The 21450-nt window shown below is 46.6% G+C and overlaps 1 protein-coding gene across 2 annotated transcripts in view; it reads right to left on the bottom strand.

Moving 5' to 3' along the window:
- The window catches only part of ASTN2 (astrotactin 2), a 742933-nt gene that overhangs the window by 624400 nt on the left and 97083 nt on the right, over positions 1–21450 (bottom strand). For both annotated transcript variants that reach the window (XM_059657840.1, XM_059657842.1), the window contains exon 2: positions 8086–8273. In XM_059657840.1, coding sequence (XP_059513823.1) covers positions 8086–8273 — 188 coding nt within the window. The remainder of the gene's footprint in view (positions 1–8085; positions 8274–21450) is intronic.

The raw sequence follows: 21450 nt of genomic DNA, 5'->3' as shown, positions 1-21450 counted from the left end.
AGAGGACACAGAGGAGACGGTGTTATGAAGACAAAACCAGAAAGTGGAGTTATGACACCAAAAGCCAAGAAATGCCTGGAGGGGCCATAAACCTGAAGATGCAAGGAATGAACTGTCCCCCAGAGCCCCCACAAAGGCCCACAGCCCCACAGACATGTGGATTTTGACTCCTGGTGCCCCAATCTGTGAGAGAATAAATTTCTGGGTTTTTTTAAACTCCCCAGTTTATGGTCATTTGTTCAGGCAGCCCTAGAAAACTAATACAAGGGTAGTGGCCCGATTTTTCCACTGTCAAGCCACCGTTTTCCTTTTGGAATTAATACATATCCAGGGGGTAATGCTTTGAGACTCTGAGAACATCCCGTTCCTTCTTGAAGGTTCACCCATTAATTGCAGTATATGCATTGGTGGCTCTTGTCGGTGGTAATTGTTACAGTGGTGACTACCTAATGTTAATTTTCCATTTCCCTTTAAAATTTATTAACTGGGATTGTACTGTGAGGACGAACTATCTCTTCTATCGCAATAATTTACATAGATGATTATTTACATCAGTATTTTGAATTTTTAATATATATTTTTATTGATTTCATAGAGGAAGGGAGAGGGAGAGATAGAAACATCAATGATGAGAGAGAATGATTGACTTGCTGCCTCCTGCATGCCCCTACTTGGGATCTAGCCCTCTCATCACGGGCATGTGCCCTTGACTTGAATCGAGCCCAGGACCCTTCAGTCCGCACGCCGACACTCTACCCACTGAACCGAACCGGCTAGGGCTACATCAGTATTTTAGAGTCCATATTCTTAATAATTCTTGTCCAACTTAGCTCAAAGGATGTTTGCGAATGCCCACATAAGGGTGAAATAAGGAGGAAATAGTTTAAGAGGCAAAAAAGAAAAGAGAGAGACCTTCTCTAGTGCTGTTTTAAGATAGTTCCTGTGTCTTTTATCATTTACTTCTCTCCTTGGCCCCGTGAATGAGGGATCCACAGCAACCCTGAAAATTCAGGAAAAAGTAGGAATCAGAGACATGACCTCCTGGTCCATTAGTTGAAGCTCAACCACTGAGCCACCCAACCAGGTGACCCTGCATGGTAGGCTGTTAGTGAACCCTGTTGAGACAAGTCAAGGCCAAGCTGTAAGGCTCATGTAATTTACATTTTTATTTTTATTGTTTTTAAAGGTTTTTATTTTTTTTTAATTTATTTTATTGATTTTTTACAGAGAGGAAGGGAGAGGGATAGAGAGTTAGAAACATCGATGAGAGAGAAACATTGACCAGCTGCCTCCTGCACACCCCGTACTGGGGATGTGCCCGCAACCAAGGTACATGCCCTTGACCGGAATCGAACCTGGGACCCTTCAGTCTGCAGGCCAATGCTCTATCCACTGAGCCAAACTGGTCAGGGCTAGTTTACATTTTTAAATTTAAAAAAAAAAGGATTTTAAAAGTTCTACTTTCTGTTTAAAAAAAAAAAAAGAGTAAATAGGATTCATGAGTTATGGCCCACTTACATAAAAATGAAGTTGGGATAATTGTAATGTCAAAATTCATCATGCCTTGGCAACTGATAGAAGCTTGATGATCTCAATTTACAGATGGGGAACCTCAGGCTAAGACAGTTACGTGACTTGCATGAGGTCATGGAGCACACGAGTGGCAGGACTGGGACACCCGAGTCCCAGGCCCTGGCTTTCCGTGCTACGCTTATCACACTAGCTTCGTCCCTTGTAAATGAGTCCCTCCTGGTCAGGATGCTTCCCCCACCACTCTGCCTTCTCTCCGCCAGGCTTCTGGACTTGCACTCTGGGAGAGCTGGGCTGCTCCTGCTGGTAGTCCTGGGTGCCCTTCAGTAATATGGCTTATTAAGTAACATAGCAGTGGCACTTACTGTTATCAGTTAAATTGTGTCCTCCTCCCCCAAAATGATATGTTGGACTCCTAATCCCCAGTCACTCAGAATGTAACCTTATATGACCACTGGGTCTTTACTGTAGAAGCTATCAAGTTATAACGAGGTCTTTAGGGCCAGCCCCATTCTAGCCAGCCCCATTCTAGCTTATAAAGAAGGGAAAACGGGAACAGAGAAGACAGGAATGCACAGAAGGAGAAATCTGTGTGAAGACTGGGGTTGTGCAGCTGCAGGCCAAGGAGACAGCAGGCGCCAGGGGAGAGGCCTGAAGCAGATCCGTTCCCAGCTCCTTCAGATGAGCCTGACCCTGCTGACACCGTGATCTCAGCTGACCCCACCACGATCTCAGACTCAGGAACGGCGAGCCAATAAAAGTGTGTTGTTTTAAGTCCCTTACTTTGTGGTACTCTGTTGGCAGGACTAGGGAACTAATACATATGTACACCCAGCAGGTGCTGATACTATGAAGACCTCACTGTGTGTCGGCACAGCTTTGTGTACCATCTCAGGTGACCTAACAGCAGCCCTTCAAGCAGACACACACCCTCACTCTCCTACAGGTGAGGGGACGGGAGCAGAGGGAGGAAAGTGCCCAAGTCACACGGCCAGGAAGTCAGGTGCAGCCAGAATGTAAGCCCTGGGACACCAAGCCCACAGTGCTTGCCCATGAGTGACATTCACTGGGCCTACATTTCCTCAAAAGTAGAACAGGAGTGATAATGATACAGTGAATTAGGATTGTCTTAAGCATTAAATGAGTTACATTTCTATCAATTACTGTAACACTAACTACTCATTGTACCAGTGCTGTTAGCACTGGTATATTAAGGTTCTTCATTGTCTTATTTTCTCAAAACTTTCCTAACTAGTTGTTTTCCTCTGGACATGCAACCCCAATGTAAACAAAATATTTTAAGTCTCACAGAAACTCTGAAACTAGTTGAACAGAAACCTAGTTTTTAGCAGTCAGATCCCATAGAGCTGGCTTCTTCTGAGCTTGTGGCTGACTTTTTAAAAGCTCTTTTTTCCCCTTTTTTCTTTCTTTCTAGCAGATAGAATTTCCATTGTTAGGTAGAGGAGGCAAGTAAACCATTGCATGATTGAGTGACTAAATCAATACACTAAGGAATGTGTGATATGCTCCGAATAAATAAATGTGATGGTGGGGGAAGCGATCTAAAGCCATTTTCGTAAAAAGCTTTAAAAAGCATTATCCCCATAGCACACAGATGCTTTAAACAAAGATATTGATTGAGAACAGTAATAATAATTTCTTAGATTTATGTGACATTTTATAGTCCTCCAACTATTTTTCTATATATTATGCCATAATATCATAGATCTTCTAAGTTGGAAGCAGCTACAATAGTCATCTAATTTAACCATCATTCCTCTCAAAATCCTGATGAATAGGGCTTTTAGTCTTTGCTTGCATACCCTCAAAAACAAGGGAACTCACTACCTCCTGATTCAGTCCACTCCAAGGCTGTGTAGCTCAAACACGGTGAAAGGTTTGTCCATTGTCCTGCCATGAACAGGAACACTGGTCCCCGCCTCAGGGGGCTCCCCTGCATACATCCGCATCATTTTCTGTGGGAATGGTTCCTTTGAAAGAAATGTGTCTTCAAAGGTCTTTTCTTCTCACTCATCAAATCAAGTATTTCCTTTCATCCCCTTTCTTAAAATATTCTGTCCCTGATGTTGTCACTACAGCTAACATTTCAGTCACGGTTACCACTTTCCGAGCGCTTACTGAATGTCAGGCACCAATGTGCCAAATTCTGACCAAGAGCAGCGACTCTCATTTTGGATGGAAAGGAGCTGGAATTCCAGGTTCAGCGCTCATTGGTGATGTGAACTGCAGCAAGTTAAAAACCTCACGACTCGCAGATTCTTCATGCATAGCACTTACCTCATAGAGGTATTGGAACAACTGCATGGGACAACGCATGTCTATACCTAGACTGTGCAGGACACATGATGTGCAATCGCTTTTGGTGCCTAGGAAAACTCTAAGAAGTGGGGAATGTTGCATCACCTTTAAAGATGGTGAGGTTGATCTGGCTAAGATCATACAGCTAACAATGGAGACAGTGTTTGACCTTGGAGTCGACTCCCAAGTCCTCAACTCCCTTAAGAGAGTTCAACAACAATTCCATGTAAGGAGGGAGTCTTTGTAAGAATTTACCCATCCTACCTTAGAATCTCAGCCAGCACCTAATGTGCAGAAAGGAGAAATCATGGTCCACAGTGCACAGTAAGGGAGGAGGTTCTGGAGTCGGCCTATACAGAGGGAAGTTATCTATTTTACCACTTAACCTTTGTACGACCAAGTCACACCAACAGGTATTCATTGCTTTAACATCTCACTCAGGTCCCTCATCTATGAAATAAACATAATAATAGCATCCACCTTAAGATTTGTTGTGAGGATTACACGTGATACTGCATGTAAAACAAAACTGGAACACAACCTAGCATATAGTTCAATAAATGTCCAATATTATGATTTTGTCTCTAGATCAATAGCAAAATAGCAGCAAGAATAAGGATAAACCCAATGTCTTCTTACTCCTAGATTACCATGGGCTGCAATGATAATGGTGCCCATGCTGTACCAGGCTGGAGATTAGGGACTATACACCTATTTCTTCCACTCTTCTCAATAACCCTGTGAGATAGGTAGGGCCAGTTTTGTTGCATAGATAAGGAAACTGAGGCTCAAAGACATGTGGGGACTCCCTCAGGGTCAAAACATCAGAAGACAGGAAGTCAAGAGAGACTGTAAATTCAAAACCTCTGCTCTCTTCCCTGCATCATGCTTCCTGTATGGTGGAGGTGGGCATTGGGCTGCTCAGAGTGAACTAGCTGAGATGAACCTTCTCTCTCTCTCTCTCTCTCCCCCCCGCCTCCCCCAGGGCCCATTGCTAGTACGTCCTCATTGCATCACCCTTGGGATATTAATAGTCACAAGGCACACCTTCTGGGACAGAGAAGATGCTCACTTAAGGTCTTAACAAGCCCAAAAGAGCAAGCTGGTTCCACAGGCATGGGCTGTGGCAGGTTCCAATGACTGAGCCGGAGCTGAGTGCCTGGCATGGACGGGCAGGGGTCTGTGCTAAGAAAAGGGGATGGAGAACAGTGACCCTGGCCTGCAGATTTCTGAGACTGGACTAATTTATTTGGGTCTCCTCACAAACAATCCCAGATCTTCCCAGATCTTCAAACAATCCCAGATCTTCAAAAGTCCCAGATCAATCCCAAAGATGAAAAAACCGCGAAATGTGACAGCGTGAGAGTCACGGTCTCACGCACGAGGAGCCATGTAACATGAGTTTGGAATCTTGGGAAAAACCTCCTCCTGGAGCTGCCCTCTTGTTAGTCATGTAGCCTTAGTCAAGCCAGTTAAACTTGCTGAGTCTCAGAGTTCTCACCTGTGAAATGGGAGATATAGCCAAGCCAAGGTCATTCTGTATACTAGTAGCTGCTTGGGGGGGGAGGGGATGATGGGAGGAGCAAACACACTTCTTATTCTTGCTGAACTGTCTATGGCCAGAATAGCAAGGACAGAGTCTGAGCCACAGAGAGAGGCCTATTCTCCAGGCCAAGCCCCGGGGACTGGCTAGGAGATCCTGGACATGTTCTAACCTAAGTTTGAACATCGGTTTATCCATCCATGAAATGAAAGGATAGAGTACATCAACATGTCTCAATAATAAAAGAGCCCCTAATAATAAATCCTAATGCACTTATGCGCCAAACTCCTCTGCTCAAAGTACTTGGTGTACCTACACAGTAGGTGTTAGCATAACCCTCATTTACAGATGAAAAAACAAGGCACAGTGGGGTTAAATACTTTGCCCAGATGACTTAAAGTGTTAAGTGGCAGACTTCACATCGAAGCATGTGGGTTCGGGAACCTGTGCTTATAACCTCCGTGTCACCCTAACTCTAGGTCGGGGGCAGTGTATGGGGTATGTCCCACATGGAGAGGCTGGGCTGCCAGCATGGACACCTGGGAGTTCAGCGTTTCCTGGGCATGACTCTGCCTCCTGGGGTAAGATAAGGGCAGGAAAAATACAGATTTTGGAGCCCTTCAGGAGGGAAAGAACTGGTGGAATCACCAGGTGGGAGCCATGGGCCACTTTAGTGCATGGGTAGGGAGGGTCTGGAGTGTGCCAATCCCCACGTGATCTACTCAGTAGCCACATCCTACACCACAGAGAACTTCAGAGACATCTGGGTCCCTGTGAGTTCTCTCCAAGCTGATCTCACTGAGAAGAAGGCAGAGGGAAGGCACACCTACAGTCCTTGCTGATAGTGTGACTTAGTGGAACTACCACTGGGCCTAGAGAAAGAGACGGCCCATTCAAGATCATTTATAATTAAGTTAGCACTATCTAGGTTACTGGGTTATGGCAAGCATGTATGTAAGTAAATGCTGTGCTGGAACACAAAAAATGCTTAACAGATATTAGTCCAAACTGAATTTTTCTCTCAAATGTTACAGGAACAATCACGTCCCCTCAGTCCTTCTTAACATTAGAGGGTGCCCATGCTCTGTGAGGAGCTCAGCAAATCCCCTGAGATGGTTCTTACAAATTTGCACCCCAAAGTTAGCATGCACACACCCCCTTGGCTTGACATGTGGCTGCATCATTTGCTAAATATATATTTGGGAAAAGTCTATCACACTCGTTCCATGAATAACACAAAGGCCTTGATTTGTTCCTCCAAGTGACGAGCACGCGTTAGGTCCAAAATTAACATTGCTCTCTAGCTGGGGTTTGTGTGTGTTTTTCCAAAAACAGAAAACTTCCAAGCTCTTGCTCAGCCCTAATCAGAGCGTCTGCTGCACAGTGTTGGAGAACAAAGACCAAAGCAAAGATCTGCTCTCCAAAACACCTGTTGCCTGTTGATGAGGAGGAGGAAATGAAGAGGTGGGTAGTAGCCTTACTTGGTTGGGTGGCCTTCTGCCCATCATGTCACCTCCCTGAGCCATGCCTTCCTCACACATAGGTTGGGAGTCCTACTTCCTATCCTCACACACCTGGCAGAGCTGTGCTAAAGGAGAAAACAATATAAAAGAGGCTCGAGGCCTGCAAAACACTACAGGGGTGTCATCTACAGCTATTATCTGATCTCTTCTCCAGCCAACCAGACCCTGCACATTCTGCCTACCGAATCTGTCTTCTCCCATCGACCTTGCAAAGTCATTAATTACAGCTTTTTAAAGAAACCATTCATTGCAGCCCACTTACATTTTTGATGATCAGTCACATGACTTTGCCCTAGGAGCCTTCATCAAGAAGGCAGTAGATTCAGAGAGTTCGAGATTATGGAACCAACGGAGGTGGAAGGTCACCTCTCTGTGCCCATAACTTCATCTCTAGTATGGAGGCCACACCCCTGACTGATGTGACAACACAATGAGATAATGTCCACAGGTGTGCCCAGCACAGTCCTGACAGGTGGCAGACAGGCATTATTCTCACACTGAAGAGAGTATAGAGGACATCATTCAGGCTTCGTAGCCAGGCATGCTTGGGTCTGAAGAGCAGGTCTCTCTTTAACGAGCTGTGTGACCTTGAGAAGTTCCTCCGCCCACTTTATAGTATTCACAACTAGAAAGCAAGGGCAGTGAGAGGCTCTGTGTGCCACTGCACCAGTTCTGCCCAGCCCTGCTCCAGGGCCACCATGTGGTATGTACACTGCAGAGGTATTGTGAGTGTTGAAGCACCTGGCACATCAAGGGCGCTTGGGAAAGAGCCGCCCCGCTCCGGTTTTGTTGGTTCAGCCATTCTTGGAAAGGCCAGTTGTATTTTGGAGCACTGAACCTCAGCCCTCAGCAAAACAGGCCAAGCACATGACAGATGTTAAACAGCTATTCCCAGAGATGTCAGCCAAAAGGCCAAGGAATTTGGAGACGCTGTATTTCCTTCTCTGAAGCTCAATTAGCTTGTCACAGCTGACAGATGATGGATGGGTATGCATCAGTCCAAGTGACACCACGGGGTCCATCTGACCTTCCCTTTATCATTCTCACCTCTCCCACTCGGCCAGCTCTTTCCTGCTGTTTGCGGGCCATCCCCTGCCTCTCGATCCATCCTCTCTCCACCTTATTGTCCTCCCCGTCTCCCAGGCCCCCACTTCGTTCCCACTCACTCACCATCACGGAAATGTGGAGAATGTGCATCTGCTCCTCTACAATCTCCGAGGGCTCCTGGAGTGTGGGGGCGGTAGCCCGGGCCAGCTGCCCGGAGCTGCTCATGGAGACGTGGAAGTACAAGGTGCCGTTCTCCAACCACTGCTGCCTCCAGTGAACCAGCGAGATGTCTGCTGCCGTGCCCGACATCTCTGCAAGACAAGACCCAAGGTTCTAGGTGAGCTGCATGCCTGGCCTCATGTTTCAGGGAGGGAAGAAGCCACACCTACTCAGGAGCTCAGAAGGTACCTCCTTTGTAACAGGATCCCTGTCCTCACATCAAATCTATGAGCCAGAGGTCATCACTTCCATTTATGGGTCAACCGTGGCCAGGATTCACCCCAAGCAACAGAATGGCAGAGGCGGGATTTGAACTCGGGTCTGCCTGGTGCCCTTTTCCATAGCACCATGCATGGTAAGGCAATTCCTTCTATACCAACTATGAAATCAAACTAGGTAAGAGAGTCAACATGCTGACATTGTTCTGAGGCCATGGAGCAAGGAGGACATGGCTGAGAGTGTGCCTTCCTCAGCAGTTGAGGTGGAGGCGCTTATGGCAGAACAGCAGAACCTCAGAGCCAGAAAGGCCCTAGAATCTGCCAGCCAAGGAGCCCAGCGTCAAGCTCCATGTGAAAGGAGCTTGGCAAGTGGGTTGTTCTGCGCCTGTTTCTACTGCTTCAAGCAGAGCAGCTCCACTTTGCAGTAGTGTGTGTGCTGCACTCCCAAGCACAGGGGTGTTGGCAGGAAGGTTTCCATGGCTTAAAAAATCCTTGAGAAACCACTGCCCGACCCATTTTCTCATATATAACCAATAGAAGGTTAGGAAAATCTGGTAAATTGAAAAGTCACTTGACTTGAAGTTTCTAATTCTTACCTCTTTGCTGTTTTTCCCTCTCTACATACTTTATAATTTTAATAGTACTTCCATTCAAGGCAATCATACCTACATACTCTCTTGTGAAGTAGAAGAGTGATGGCATCAAGTGCTAAAAATGTCCTTGCACTGGGATCATACAACCTTTTCATAGTTCTGTCTATTAAAGGGATGTGTTCCTGGAAATGTCCTAGAAGGACAAGGCCTATTGGTGTGTCTTATGAAGAAAAGGGAAGGGTGGTGGTATTCTTGGAGGATCATCAGGTATTTACCCAAGTGAGAGTCCTATAGGGGACAGAGGCCACCCACCAGTAGACAAGTAGCTCAATTGTGCTTGAGCCTTGGACCTTTGAACCTTCTTCCCAAAACACCAATCTGATCTAGGGGCAATAGTCTTAGTCAATGCTGACTTTACATGCCCACAGCCATGAGATCTTACATGCACACACACATGCATGCACACACATATACACACACACACACCCTTCAGGAGAACTGATGCGGCGGCTGAACTAGAACTTTGTATCCAATCAGCTCTGCCCATGCCCCACTGCAGCCCCTATTATATCCGGTGACACTGAATGCAAAAGAGTTGCCTTGAAGACATGAGCTGATGCTTGTCCACCGAATTCTACTATGTTAGTCTTATATCATCCTTTCCCAATTAACTCTAACTCCTGAGGTTCACAAATAAAACTCCTTAGAGGAAGAGCACCTGGCACTTACGTGCTATAAAAAAGTTAGCTATTAATATGTATTATCATTATTATTCACAGGAATAGGATCTATTTACTCTTCAACTTCTCTGAAATAAATCTTGAGACATCCTTGACTGCTTGCTTTCTCTCCTACTCCTCACCCAGTCCATCAGGAAACCTTCAGAGCATCCCGAATCCACCCCCTCTCAGCTCTGCTACTGCAACCACCTGGCTTGCTGCGAGGGCTTCTTAACTGGACTCTCTCCTTCTACCTTTGCCTTTCCTGTCGATTCTCAACCAGAAGCCAGAGGAGTCCTGCCACAGCATGAATCAGCTCATGCCACTCCTCTGCTCCAAACCTTCCATGACCTCCCACCTCATTCTAAGTAAAACAAAAAGTGACCGGAACGTAGTAAGTTACTCCAAGTGCAAATTTCCTTGGGTTTCCCTTGCTGCACCAGGAGTTGAGCAGCGCGGAGATCATTACAAGAGTTCATTGGCTCCTAGGGCATGGGACCTGAAGGACCAGGAGAGCTCACTGTGCAGCCTCAGGGTAGGAGATGGGCTGGGTGTGCCATCTGTGAAGGTCTCTCCCTAGACCCTTCTGTCCTCCCACCACCCACCTCCTAGCCTCAGCACCTGAGGCCTTGGCAGTGGCTTCTCTGGCAGCCAGCCAGCTGGGCCAAGGCAAGGTGAAGACATCACGGTAAATGGCCAGGCTTAGCACCTCACTCATTTTTCTTTCAGTGCATAAAAGTCCAGAATCAGAGGCCCAGGGGAACCCAGTTGCCTCTGGAAATAGTTGTCTCTCATTCAGCAGCTCAAGAAGGAGGGTCCAGGTGCCACTAGGTGGGTAGGCACTTAGGCACTTACTGTGCTAAGAGTCCCTGGAATGGCACCAGCAGAACGCCCAGGGCAGGCCACATCTGGATGACACAGCCTCGTATAGATGGAGGCACAGGAAGTGAAGGAATGCCTGCTGAAATCGGTGCTCCTTACTTCTAGAGCTCTCCCCAGCCTGTGCCTGCAATCCCACCATTAAAGAAGCTTGGCCTCCCAAGTTCAGTTGAGAAAACAGAGGGTGAATTGTACCCAGCTGGGTTTCCAGTTTGTGCAATTTCTTTGATACCAGTTGCTCTTGCCACGTTCTCCTTTTCTATGACTAAATTAGCCCATGAACCAAAACTAGATTGCACTCTTTGTCTGCTACGGTGATGAGTGCACAGTCAGCAGACAGTAAAAGTTAAATGATAATAACAGTGTGTGAAACACAGTAAATATTGAATCACATCGAGAACAGCTCTGGACTTACTCTATTAAAAGGAAAGAAACTGTTGTTGGAGTGGGGAGGAGGGGTGTGAGACCTCAAAGACAAAAGTGCCCTGGCGGAAACAGAAGGCCTTGTTCATTCATTCACTCATTCATCCATCCATGCATCCAACCATTAATTCACTCATTCACGTTTGTTTCTTTAATCATTCAACACACTTTATTAAGGATCTTCTCAACTGCAGTCAGCTTAGTAACTCAGAACATGAAGTGAAATGAGACACAGCCCTGAGTTCAGGAAGCTCAGAGTACTTAAGTAGAATAAAATCTACCCACACCCTCTTCTCCATGTCACTGTCCGCACATGTGCACACTCTCTATTTAATGTGGCCCAGGACGCTGTGAATTAGTCTGATGCACCTCCTATCATTGTCCCCTTGTCACATGCTCCAGCCCTTCAGGACTTACAACTGTCTCTCAAACAGGCCTGGCTGGCTCCTGCCTCAGGGCAATTGCACTTTCTGCCTGGTCTATCTGGAAGTTTCCACCCAGAGCTTGTAAGCATTCATCTCAGCATTCTAAGCATTCATCTCAGCGTTCATCTCTCAGACCAAAGGAGACCTGCTCCGAGAGGCCATGCCGCTCTTAGCTAAAGTACTCCACACACATCCACTCCCCATTCTATTCCTTTTACAAAAACTTCCCACAGATCTTGTCACCATGACAAGAAATTTACCTCATATATTTTCTTGAATATGTGTATAATGCCTGTCTCTCCATGAACCTTGCATGTCTGATTTCCACATCAAGCACTTTCAATAGTGCTTGACACATATCAGTGCTCTGTAAACAATTACTGAACTGCTGATGAATATACACACGTACTTAAACATGTCCATGGTAAAGTGAAGGAGGTAATATTAAGCCTCATTAGAGAATTAAAGTAAGAGTAAATAAAGATCCATTGGGAACTCAAAGGTAAGAGAGGACTCTCCTGGCTTGGACAGCAAGAACTACTCCACGAACATGGTGATATGAGCGAGCATTGCAGAGGCAGGGCATCTTCTTGGCCCTCAGTGTAGAGAAGGAGGCATGGACGTGGGCTGAGTGGCTGGGTATCTCAGGGCAGGGAAGGCACATGGTTAAGAAGAAGTGCAGCAAAATGTCAGGCTGAAGATGCAGTTCAGATGCAGCTTTAGGCTTAGAATGCTTGGTAATAGAGTATGGCTGATTCCGTATGCAGGAGGGAGTCGTGAGAGTCCACTTGATCAGAGAGCCAGTCCTGTGTCCATTACAAACAGGTTAAGGAAATAGTAGCACAACCAAAGCCAGCTCCTGAAAGTCCCTGCTGACTGATTTTCCAATTGCATTTTCCCTTTCCTCTTCCCCTAGTCCTTCCATATAAACATTTCATTCAATTCTTCAAGTCACATTACAATCAAACCTAAAGCAAAAGGGGGACTAAACGCATTTGGTCGGGAACCAAGACGATTCCCATAAAGGCAGATTATGCTGACATGATGAATATGAAATGAAACAGCAGATATTAAAGTGGGAGAATTGGTGCACCGTGCCTTCCGGCTGTGTGCCGACTGCATGTCTGCTTCCCTCTCACCACGAAGAGCTTGATTTTTTATTGGAATCATAAAGAAACACAGAGATTGTCTTTTCACCTTTCACTGTTCTCCCTCCCTGGGCCTCAACCCGTGAAATATTCAATAGGCTCAAATCCCCTTAACCATCCCGCTAAAGCCAAGCTAGAGGATCAGCCCTCATCAGTGATTCTGGGTAGAGCGCCATCCTGTCTCAGCAGCCACGCATGCCTTTCAGCCTCCTGGAAAAGAAATAAAAATAATCCCTAAGGCGTGTTGTGTTTTTAATTGGCTTGTTCTTCCTAATCTATGGCACTCATTGTATTTTTATTTAATTCCTGAAGGTCATTATGAAAATAAGCAGCTCTCCTGATCACCAGCCATCTTGATAACATCTCCCAAGTGGCCAACTAACCCGCCTTCCGATGCCATAGCACCAGCTGACCCTCTAGCCGATTATTTACAGAAGACCAGAGAGCGCTTCTGATGAGTTTGCAAATGGTCCCTGCCTGGCTGGGGAGCAGACACTATGGGAAATGAACTCACTGCCTAGACAGAAGGAGTTAGGAAAGTTCATGACAGTGACGTTGACTGCAGACACCCTTGCTACTGGCCCTTCCAGCATTCATGGATGTACATCTCCATGCAGCAAGTCCTGCTGAGGGGGCTCAGAAATATATCTGAAACACATGCCCTCATTTCCATCTCTACGATGGTTGCCTGAATGCAATCCTTTATCATCTCTTACAGATTACTTCAAATGGCTCTGTGGCAGTTAGGGTCTTATCGGGCACCAGGGGGTTGGGGGAGAGACACACTCAGTAAAGTCATTGGAAGTATTTAAGGATGGGACCATGTATAAAGGTTTTGGGAGTGTATTCATCGGGGTCCTTCAGAGAAACAGAATCCACAAGGCATATAGAGATACATAGAAAAAGATTTATTATGAGGGATTGGCTCCCATGCTTATGGAGGCTAACAAGCCCCACAACCTGCCATGTTCAAGCTGGAGACCCAGGAAAGCCAGTGTTGTAGTTCCAGTATGAACCCGAAGACCTGAGAACCAGGGGAGCCAATGGTGTAAGTCCCAGTCTGAGTCTAAGCCCAAAGGCCCCATAAATATGAGGGCTGATGCCCGAGAACAGAAGAGGGGTGTCCTGGCTTTTGCAGAGAGGACATTCGCCCTTACTCTACCTTTTGGCTCCCTTCAGACCCTCCTGAAGGAAATGATGCCCACCTGTATCGATGAAGTCCTTTCTCTTTTCCTTGGTCTAATGCTTCAAATGCTAATCTCTTTCAGAAACACCCTCACCAACACCTCCAGAAACAATGTTCTACCAGCTCCTTGGACATCCCTTGGCCCAGTCAAAATACAAAATAAATCAACACGGGCAGGCAGGGGCAAGGCAAATCAATGATGAAGCACCTCAAGGTTGGCCACAGCAAGGGGCTGATACCATCCTGGAACTGAAGGGGTAGCGGGAGGAGAGGGGTTTATGAAACTCTGAAAGAGCTACAGAAAAGGGCAGCTAGTCAGGAGCTACTGGTAGGGCGCGACCACCATGCAGGTGGGTGGGGTTATAAACGTTACAACTCATTCTTCCTCTACCTATGAACCTGTTACAGGTGGTATATATGGGTCAACCTCAACCAAAGGCCCACGGGTGAAGTAAATCATGCAGGTCTGCTTTCCAGGGCACATAGCAGGGAGGGGAGAGCTGAGGTGTAGAGACTACCCTGAAGGCCCCAATTGGCATCTCTGCATCCAGGCTTCCTTCCTTCCAACAGCCCTTCAAAGGGCTACCATGATGAAGTGTGTAACTTATACATCTGTCCAAGTCACACCTTTGCTCAAAACATGTCAAGGGCTCCTGATTTCCCTCAGAGTAAAACCTAATTTCACAAGCCTGGCACCTGCATTTACCCCCCACCCACCTCTTTTCATTCCTTTCCTTGCACTTACATGTTAAATCTGATTGAATATTTATGTGATCTCTCACATACTACACTATGCTGTTTATTTGATGTCTCTGAAGATGAATTTTCAGAACCTGGAAGAACCTTCCCTGCTGAACCCCATCCCCTGCTCTGGAAGATTTCCTGATCCCCATATGAGTTGGGTGATGCTTTATGCATGTTGCATAAGGCCACAACCTCTGGAGACCAACCACTTGAGTTTGAATCCTAACTCCCGTGTTCAGATTGTGTGTCTCTGGACCAGTATTTTAGCTACTTTGTGCCTCAGTTTCCCCATCTGTCAAATGAGGTGAATAATAATAGAATCTGGCCCATAGTGTGGTGAGAATTAAATAATATAAATAATTTAGCTTTCAGCATTAACCTTGATCCTCAGTAAGCATTCACCCATTACATTTGTTACATATAATTCACACTCATTGTTATAGCATCCTATTTTACCAATGTCTCAGTCTTGGTATTTACCTATGTTAAAATGATCTGTTTATACAGTGTCTTCTCTTACTGGACTCTAGTACAGGACACACAGAGCCATCCGCATAGCCTAGTGCCTGACACAGTGGCCAAATACAGAGAAGAGGGGCTAGAAATGTTCCGTGAGTTGAACCATCTGCATATTTGAATTCAGATGGGCATCCCCCGTGAACAAAGAGAAGAGATGGCAACTCAGGATGTCAATGATGGCTGGATTTCCACATAACAACTCTACAGAAATTTACTCAGCATCTGACTCAAATTTAGGCACTCTGGGGAATGCAAATAGAGAGAAAGACAGAACTTTAACCTTCAATGAGCTTGCATTCTCATGAAGAAAGAGAGAATATTTACACACAAAATAGGCAATCATCTGATTCAGTTTAGACCTAAACATGTGTATGTATGTACAACTGGAAAGAAATGTACTTGAAAATCAGGAATTATACTCTTAAAATGGTGGGATAGAGGTGATTTTAATCATGGTCTGATTCATTTTTGTCTACGTTTTCTACATAGAATATATGTTGCCTCTGTCGCAGATCCAAACACATGCTCATTTAAAAGATTCATTTCGTCAACGAACTTTTTCTGAGATCTGGCATTGAGGGACTCTATCCTCGGGAGCTCAGTCCAGGGGATGGAGAAAAAACATGATATAAATATGTATAAATCAAAGTAGGGAGCTTAGAGTAGAGGAGATGACTTCTGAATAGATCTTAAAGGATGGAGGAGTCTTAAAAGATGGGCAAGATTTCAACAAGTAGCCATGTGACATTGGGTATTTCAGATGGAGGAGTGGCACAAAGGCAAGAAGGCAGAAGGCATGAAATGTGCAAAGGGGTGCAGTGAGAGGATGCCATTGGAAAATACGGAGGTGTGGCCCAGCCGATGTGGCTCAGTGGTTGAGCAAGGACCCATGCACTAGGAGGTCAAGGTTCAACTCCTGGTAGCGGCACATGCCCAGGGTTGCCGGCTAGATGCCCAGTAGGGGGGAGCATGCAGGAGGCAGCCAATCACTGATTCTCTCATCACTGATGTTTCTCTCTCTCTCTCCCTTCCTCTCTAAAGTCAATAAAACTATATTTTAAAAAAGGAAAGAAAATATAGAGGTGCATCACTACAGAGGAAGCAGAGAGGTTGCTATAGCAAGTCTGCAGAGGGAAAGTAAAAAGGGGGCTACTGCTTCTTACCGTGAAGTTATCTCCTAGCATAACAAAAAGTGCCGGTTCCCACTGTGATTCCTTCATGCCATCAGATCAGGCCCTAGTTCAGAAGCTAATGAATTACATGCCATAAATTAAAATGACAAGATGGATGGATGCATGGATTTATCCCAGTCTTTCTGACATATCAATATTCACACATCTTGGGTTAATGAGAAAAACACTGAATTTGGAGTTAGAAGCTTAGATTTGTGTGATGCCTCTGCACCAACTAGCTAGTTTACCTGAGGACAAATCACAAAGCATCTCTGATTTTCTTTCTTTTTATGTAAAAAATTTTGGGGGGTGTCATGACTGCTCCATTTGCATAACTTCTAACTTAGAATTGAGAGGAAATAAGGTCACATCTAACAATATGGTTGGAAATATGCAAAGTCTCACAGATAGCCCCAAAATGCAATCACTATCCCCATCATTCAACAATATACCACCCATAAATATTTATCTTCTCGCTAAACTGTGCCAAGCACAGTGTTAGTTCGTGTGGATAGATTGAGTGAAAAGTTAAACTGGTTTGCTGCCCTCACAGGCCTTCCACTGTAGCCTGGATTTTCATCAGCGCCCACTAAGCAGCCACAACATCTCCCCTTGCTTCAGTTTCTTCATTTATTCATGCCCTTAATTGTTCATTAATTCATTCACAGCAGAAGGCTGTGTCTGTCTGGGTAAATCCTACCCTCAGTGCTTAGCATGCAGGAGGTGCTCAAATATTTGTTGAATAAATGCCTCTCTCAATGCATATTTTATACATTCTCTGCCCTAAAGAAAATCTCAATCTAGGAGAGAAAAAAAAAAGAAAATCAACGAAGGAAACGATCGTGCAGCACTGGCCATGAAAGAGGATGTACAGAGAGTTATAGGAACATGCGTGAGGGGTGAGTTAATAATGCTCCTCCTTCGTTAGGGGTTTGGACAAGGCAAGCAGGCAGAGTCTATAATGTGAACACTTCATAAATCTAAGCGATGCTGGTGTCAGGCCAGGTTAAATGCCCACAAGATGACATCATGGTGGTGCTAGGTGTGGGCATTTGCCTGGGAGGGAATAGAAAGTACAGCAGTGGTGGGGGCCTGACAAAACCAGGCTGTGCAGCAGCGCTGGAGGAAAATGTCCCAGGGGCACCCAGGCCCCCCCTCCCCGCCCCCATCTGTCAGTTCTTATCTCTGCCTTTGCCTCCAACCTGCCCATTCCCGCCCCCTTTGGGAACTGCGTCTTTTACACAGCACTGTGTTCCCCCGCCATTTGGTGGAGATAAATAATACAGTTATACCCGATTAAATAAGGGAGGGGAACAGAAGAATTAAGAGATATTGGCAAGGGAGAAAAGCATATCGTTTCAGATTAGATTTGAAAATAGATGGAGGGTTGATGGAATTGATTCTCATTACTCCTAGTTATTCTCTCCTGAACCATTTCCCTCCCTTCTGCTGCATTTTTTTTTTTTTTGGCCTGGTCTTTCTTTGTCATTTAGCTTCACTATACGCCCTTGGTTTCTCAGTGTGTTAGCAGTTTCTTTTCTTCTCCTTCTCCTTCTTTTTAAATTGATACAAATAGTCAATGACTTTCTCTCCTTCCCCCTCCCCCGTTGTACAACAGTTTGCAACTGATAGAGAGATCAGCAGAAGATGCAGACAGGGGCTGACTTCCACCAACGCCCACTTATGTGCCAGGCACGAGGCTAGGGGGCTCTCGTTCACTGTCCCCGTTAGCCTGCATGGAAACGCCACAGGGATAGGATGGATAGTAGAATACCCATTTTCCAGCTGAGATAGCTGAGGCCTCAACAGGTGACAGGACTTCCCTGAGGTCTTCCATCTAGTAAGTGACAGAGCACGAATTCGAGCTCTAGTTTCCTGACTCCAGATCCAGTGTTCTCCCCATTCTCCTAACTGGGAGGAGAAGTGGAGCTTCGCATTTGAGTAGAAGGACTGAGGGACCAGGCCCACGCTGGGGGATGTGATAAGGTACCAGGACAGGCATTCTCCTGGTCCTTCAGATGCTCTTCATCCGAAATCATCTCAAGGTCACTTGCTGGGGTCAACTGTTGCTCTTCCTGTTTCTAAGATGCAAACTTCTCCTGAATGCTGTCCTAAGGGAAGTGTTTTAAGAGCACTTTGCTCCTTCCTGTATTTCATCTGGTGACCTTTGACAAGCTAAGTTTCCCTCTAAGGCTCACTTGCCTCATACGGAAAATAGGAATCATAACAGCAGTCTCTTAGGATGGTTTGAGTATTAGGGAGATGAAGTTTTGGGGGGAGCATAGAACAGTGTTTAGCATATGCATAATCCCTGTCAGCTGTCTGTCTTGCTTCAATTTTCTATCTCGCCACTGTCAAGACTAGAAAAATCAGGTTGTTTTGAGCGTAATGGGAAATGACACAGTATCCAAAATAGAGAAGAGGAAGGCAGAGGTCATGGACATAAAACTTCATAATTCAGTTGGAAAAATTTCTCTTAGACCTTTCCAACTGGTCCCCAGTATCCCCCTACCCTTTTTAAAATCCTCCCTTTTGTCTATGACCTAGAATCATAGATAATCACAATAGAAAGAGAATATAAAGACATGGAGATCAGTGGTCTAATCCCCACTTATTGGTGATGAAAATGATGTCCAGAGAGCGTTAGCAACTTGCCCTACATCACACAGCCTCATAATTCCGTGCTCTTCAAAAATTACAAGGGCACAAGAGATAATAATGTAGAAGGGAGCCAGGACAGAGGCGAGAGGTAGAACCTCCCTACCGCCTAAGAGTGATTTAGCAGCATGGGGTTGGGGGGGGGGTGCAGAATCCCCTCGGCATCCAGGCTCCCTCAGGCTCTCCTGAAGGTACTACTAACATGGCCCTATGTCTCTGCTGCAGAGTCTGACTTGTTAATCCCCAACACCCTCACCTCAACCAGAGGGCTCCCCTCCTGAGTGCTGCATGCTCGGACCCAGACCTGCCAGGTAACAAAAGGTGAGGAGCCAGGAGAGGATGGCGCCATGCAATGTTGTGAGGGAGGGAGGAGAATGAAACCCGTAAAAACCGGCAACGGAACAGAGACTAAGAGAATGGACTCCACCAGCGAGCTGCAGCAAGGTGGGATGGGCTGGACCTGGAGGACTACCTTTGCCGGATGAATGCATCATCATGCCAGGCCCTGGACTGACCCCATTGCCTCTGTACTCCAAGCCACAGTCCAAGGCCCCACGCTGCATCCCAGCCTCCGGGTCTTTGTTTATGGGGGGCCTCCTGCCTGGAATGCCCTCATCTCTCCACACACACAGACACCGCCCACCTTCCCGGGCCCAGCTGAAGTGACCCCTCTGGAGCATCGGCCTGAATGCCCCTCCCCTTCTCCAAGCTCCAGCAAGTGTCTACTCCCTTCCCTGGCTCACTAACCTCACCAGTCCATACCCTAGCAGGTGCTTAGTAAACACAGGCTGACACGGGATTAAAACAGAAGCCCAAGAGAGTGAAACTCCCTATTCCATTTCTCAGATGGGACTATTGAGGCACAGGGGCTGGAAAAGACACTTAGAAAGATGGAGACCCCAGATGTGGGAGGAGCCAGGTGAAGGTCTCTCAGCCTCAGAGAATAGGAGTCCGCTTGTCCCCACCCCCCCCACTTCCACTTTATAGCTCCTGGCAGCATATATCAAACTGGCAGCCACCGGGATCAAATGGGTTTGCTATGGTCAAAGCATGACAAAATCCATCTGTGCCTTGCCTGTGTCTCCTGCCGTGTCGTTCCCTCCCTGCTCCCCTGCCTTTAGAAGCGTAACTCCCTGCTCTTGTTCACATGGTTTTCTCTACCTGAGCTGATCCTCTCACCCTCTTTTGCCTGCCTAACTCTTCATTGTCAGAACTCAGCTGTGAGTAGGCCATCTCAACAGTCACCAATTCTTCTCCTTACATCTACAGCCGCGCGTGTGACACTGCGGCTCCCCCATCAAGAGGTGAGTCTATTGCTTCTCCCCTTGAATCCAAGTTGGCCGCAGGACTTTCTCTGGTCAAAGGGACAAAGGCACAAACGATCCAAGTGGCGACTTGCAAAGTGGTTGTGTACCAGGGCTTGCTCCCTCCGGCTTCTCTCGAGAACCCCGAAACTGCCTTGTGATGAATCTGGGCTAACCTGCTGCGTGATGAGAGAAGCATGGCCCATTTGCCTATGTCACCCCAGACAAGGCCTGCTGCTAACCACCGGATATGTCAGAGTTCACCCAGCTCCCAGCAAAACTGCCAGCTGACCACAGACACAGGACAGAGCCCGGTGGAGATCCCCCAAGACAAGCAGAACTGCCCGACAAAGCTCAGCCTGTAATACTAGCCTGTGTAACTGTGAACCACAAAATTGTTTTAAGCCACAAAGTTGTGGGCGTGTTTGTTATGCAGCAAAGCTTACTTAAAGAACAACACAGATGGGAAGCCTCCCTCCCCCCAAGGTGGGCTGGGTGTCCCTGCTCTGTGCCTCCTTCCACACAACACTGGAATCATCCCTTTTGTTATTTCACACCTCACTCACCATCTGCTCCCCAAGGGTCCAAGCTTCTTAAAGCTAAAGGGCCAGCCTCCCTTGCTGCCTCACCTAGCTCAGAGCAGCTGCTCAATGGACAGCATCGAACTGCAGCGCAAATGGATACTGAAAATCTCCCTGAGGTGGGAATCTACCGTATTTCCATCACTGCTCCTCCTGCTTGTCAGAATCTCTGTGGCCCTGATTGCTGATTAGAGAGTGAGTAGGTATTGATTGGCTCCACCTGCATGGTTTGGGGAGCATATTCCTTAAACAAGCTCTACGCCCCTCCGCGTGCTCATGGCAGCCTTGATTGTAATGCAGCCTCTCTCCGTTACCCTCATTCATGACGCAGCTCTGGAGCGCAGAGCCCAGGCCATCAGTGGAATGATGACAGGACCCTTTTGACTTGTAATTCCACACCATTCAGGCCAATTCAGACCTGAAGCAGGTGGTGCCCCGTGGCAGGAAGGGACATGAGAGGATGCCATGCTGAGGGTGGGAGAGGGAAGGACCCTCTTGATTGTCTGACTCACCAGGGAAGGATGAGAAAAGGCTCAGGTGCCCAATGTCCCTCCTGACCAGGACAGTCAGTGCCTGAATGATGGCAATGTATACCGTTCTGGAGAGGGCCAGGCACGACGACTCCTGTCACCACTCCGGGGATACCGTTATACTTGATTCAAATGCCAGCCTCCTCTCTGCAGTGAGGTGATAGAATGTT

This window comes from Myotis daubentonii, chromosome 11 (assembly GCF_963259705.1).
Source record: "Myotis daubentonii chromosome 11, mMyoDau2.1, whole genome shotgun sequence".
Lineage (NCBI taxonomy): Eukaryota > Metazoa > Chordata > Mammalia > Chiroptera > Vespertilionidae > Myotis > Myotis daubentonii.
The sequence above is the reverse complement of the archived record's forward strand: the minus strand, read 5'-3'. Positions and strand labels throughout refer to the sequence as shown.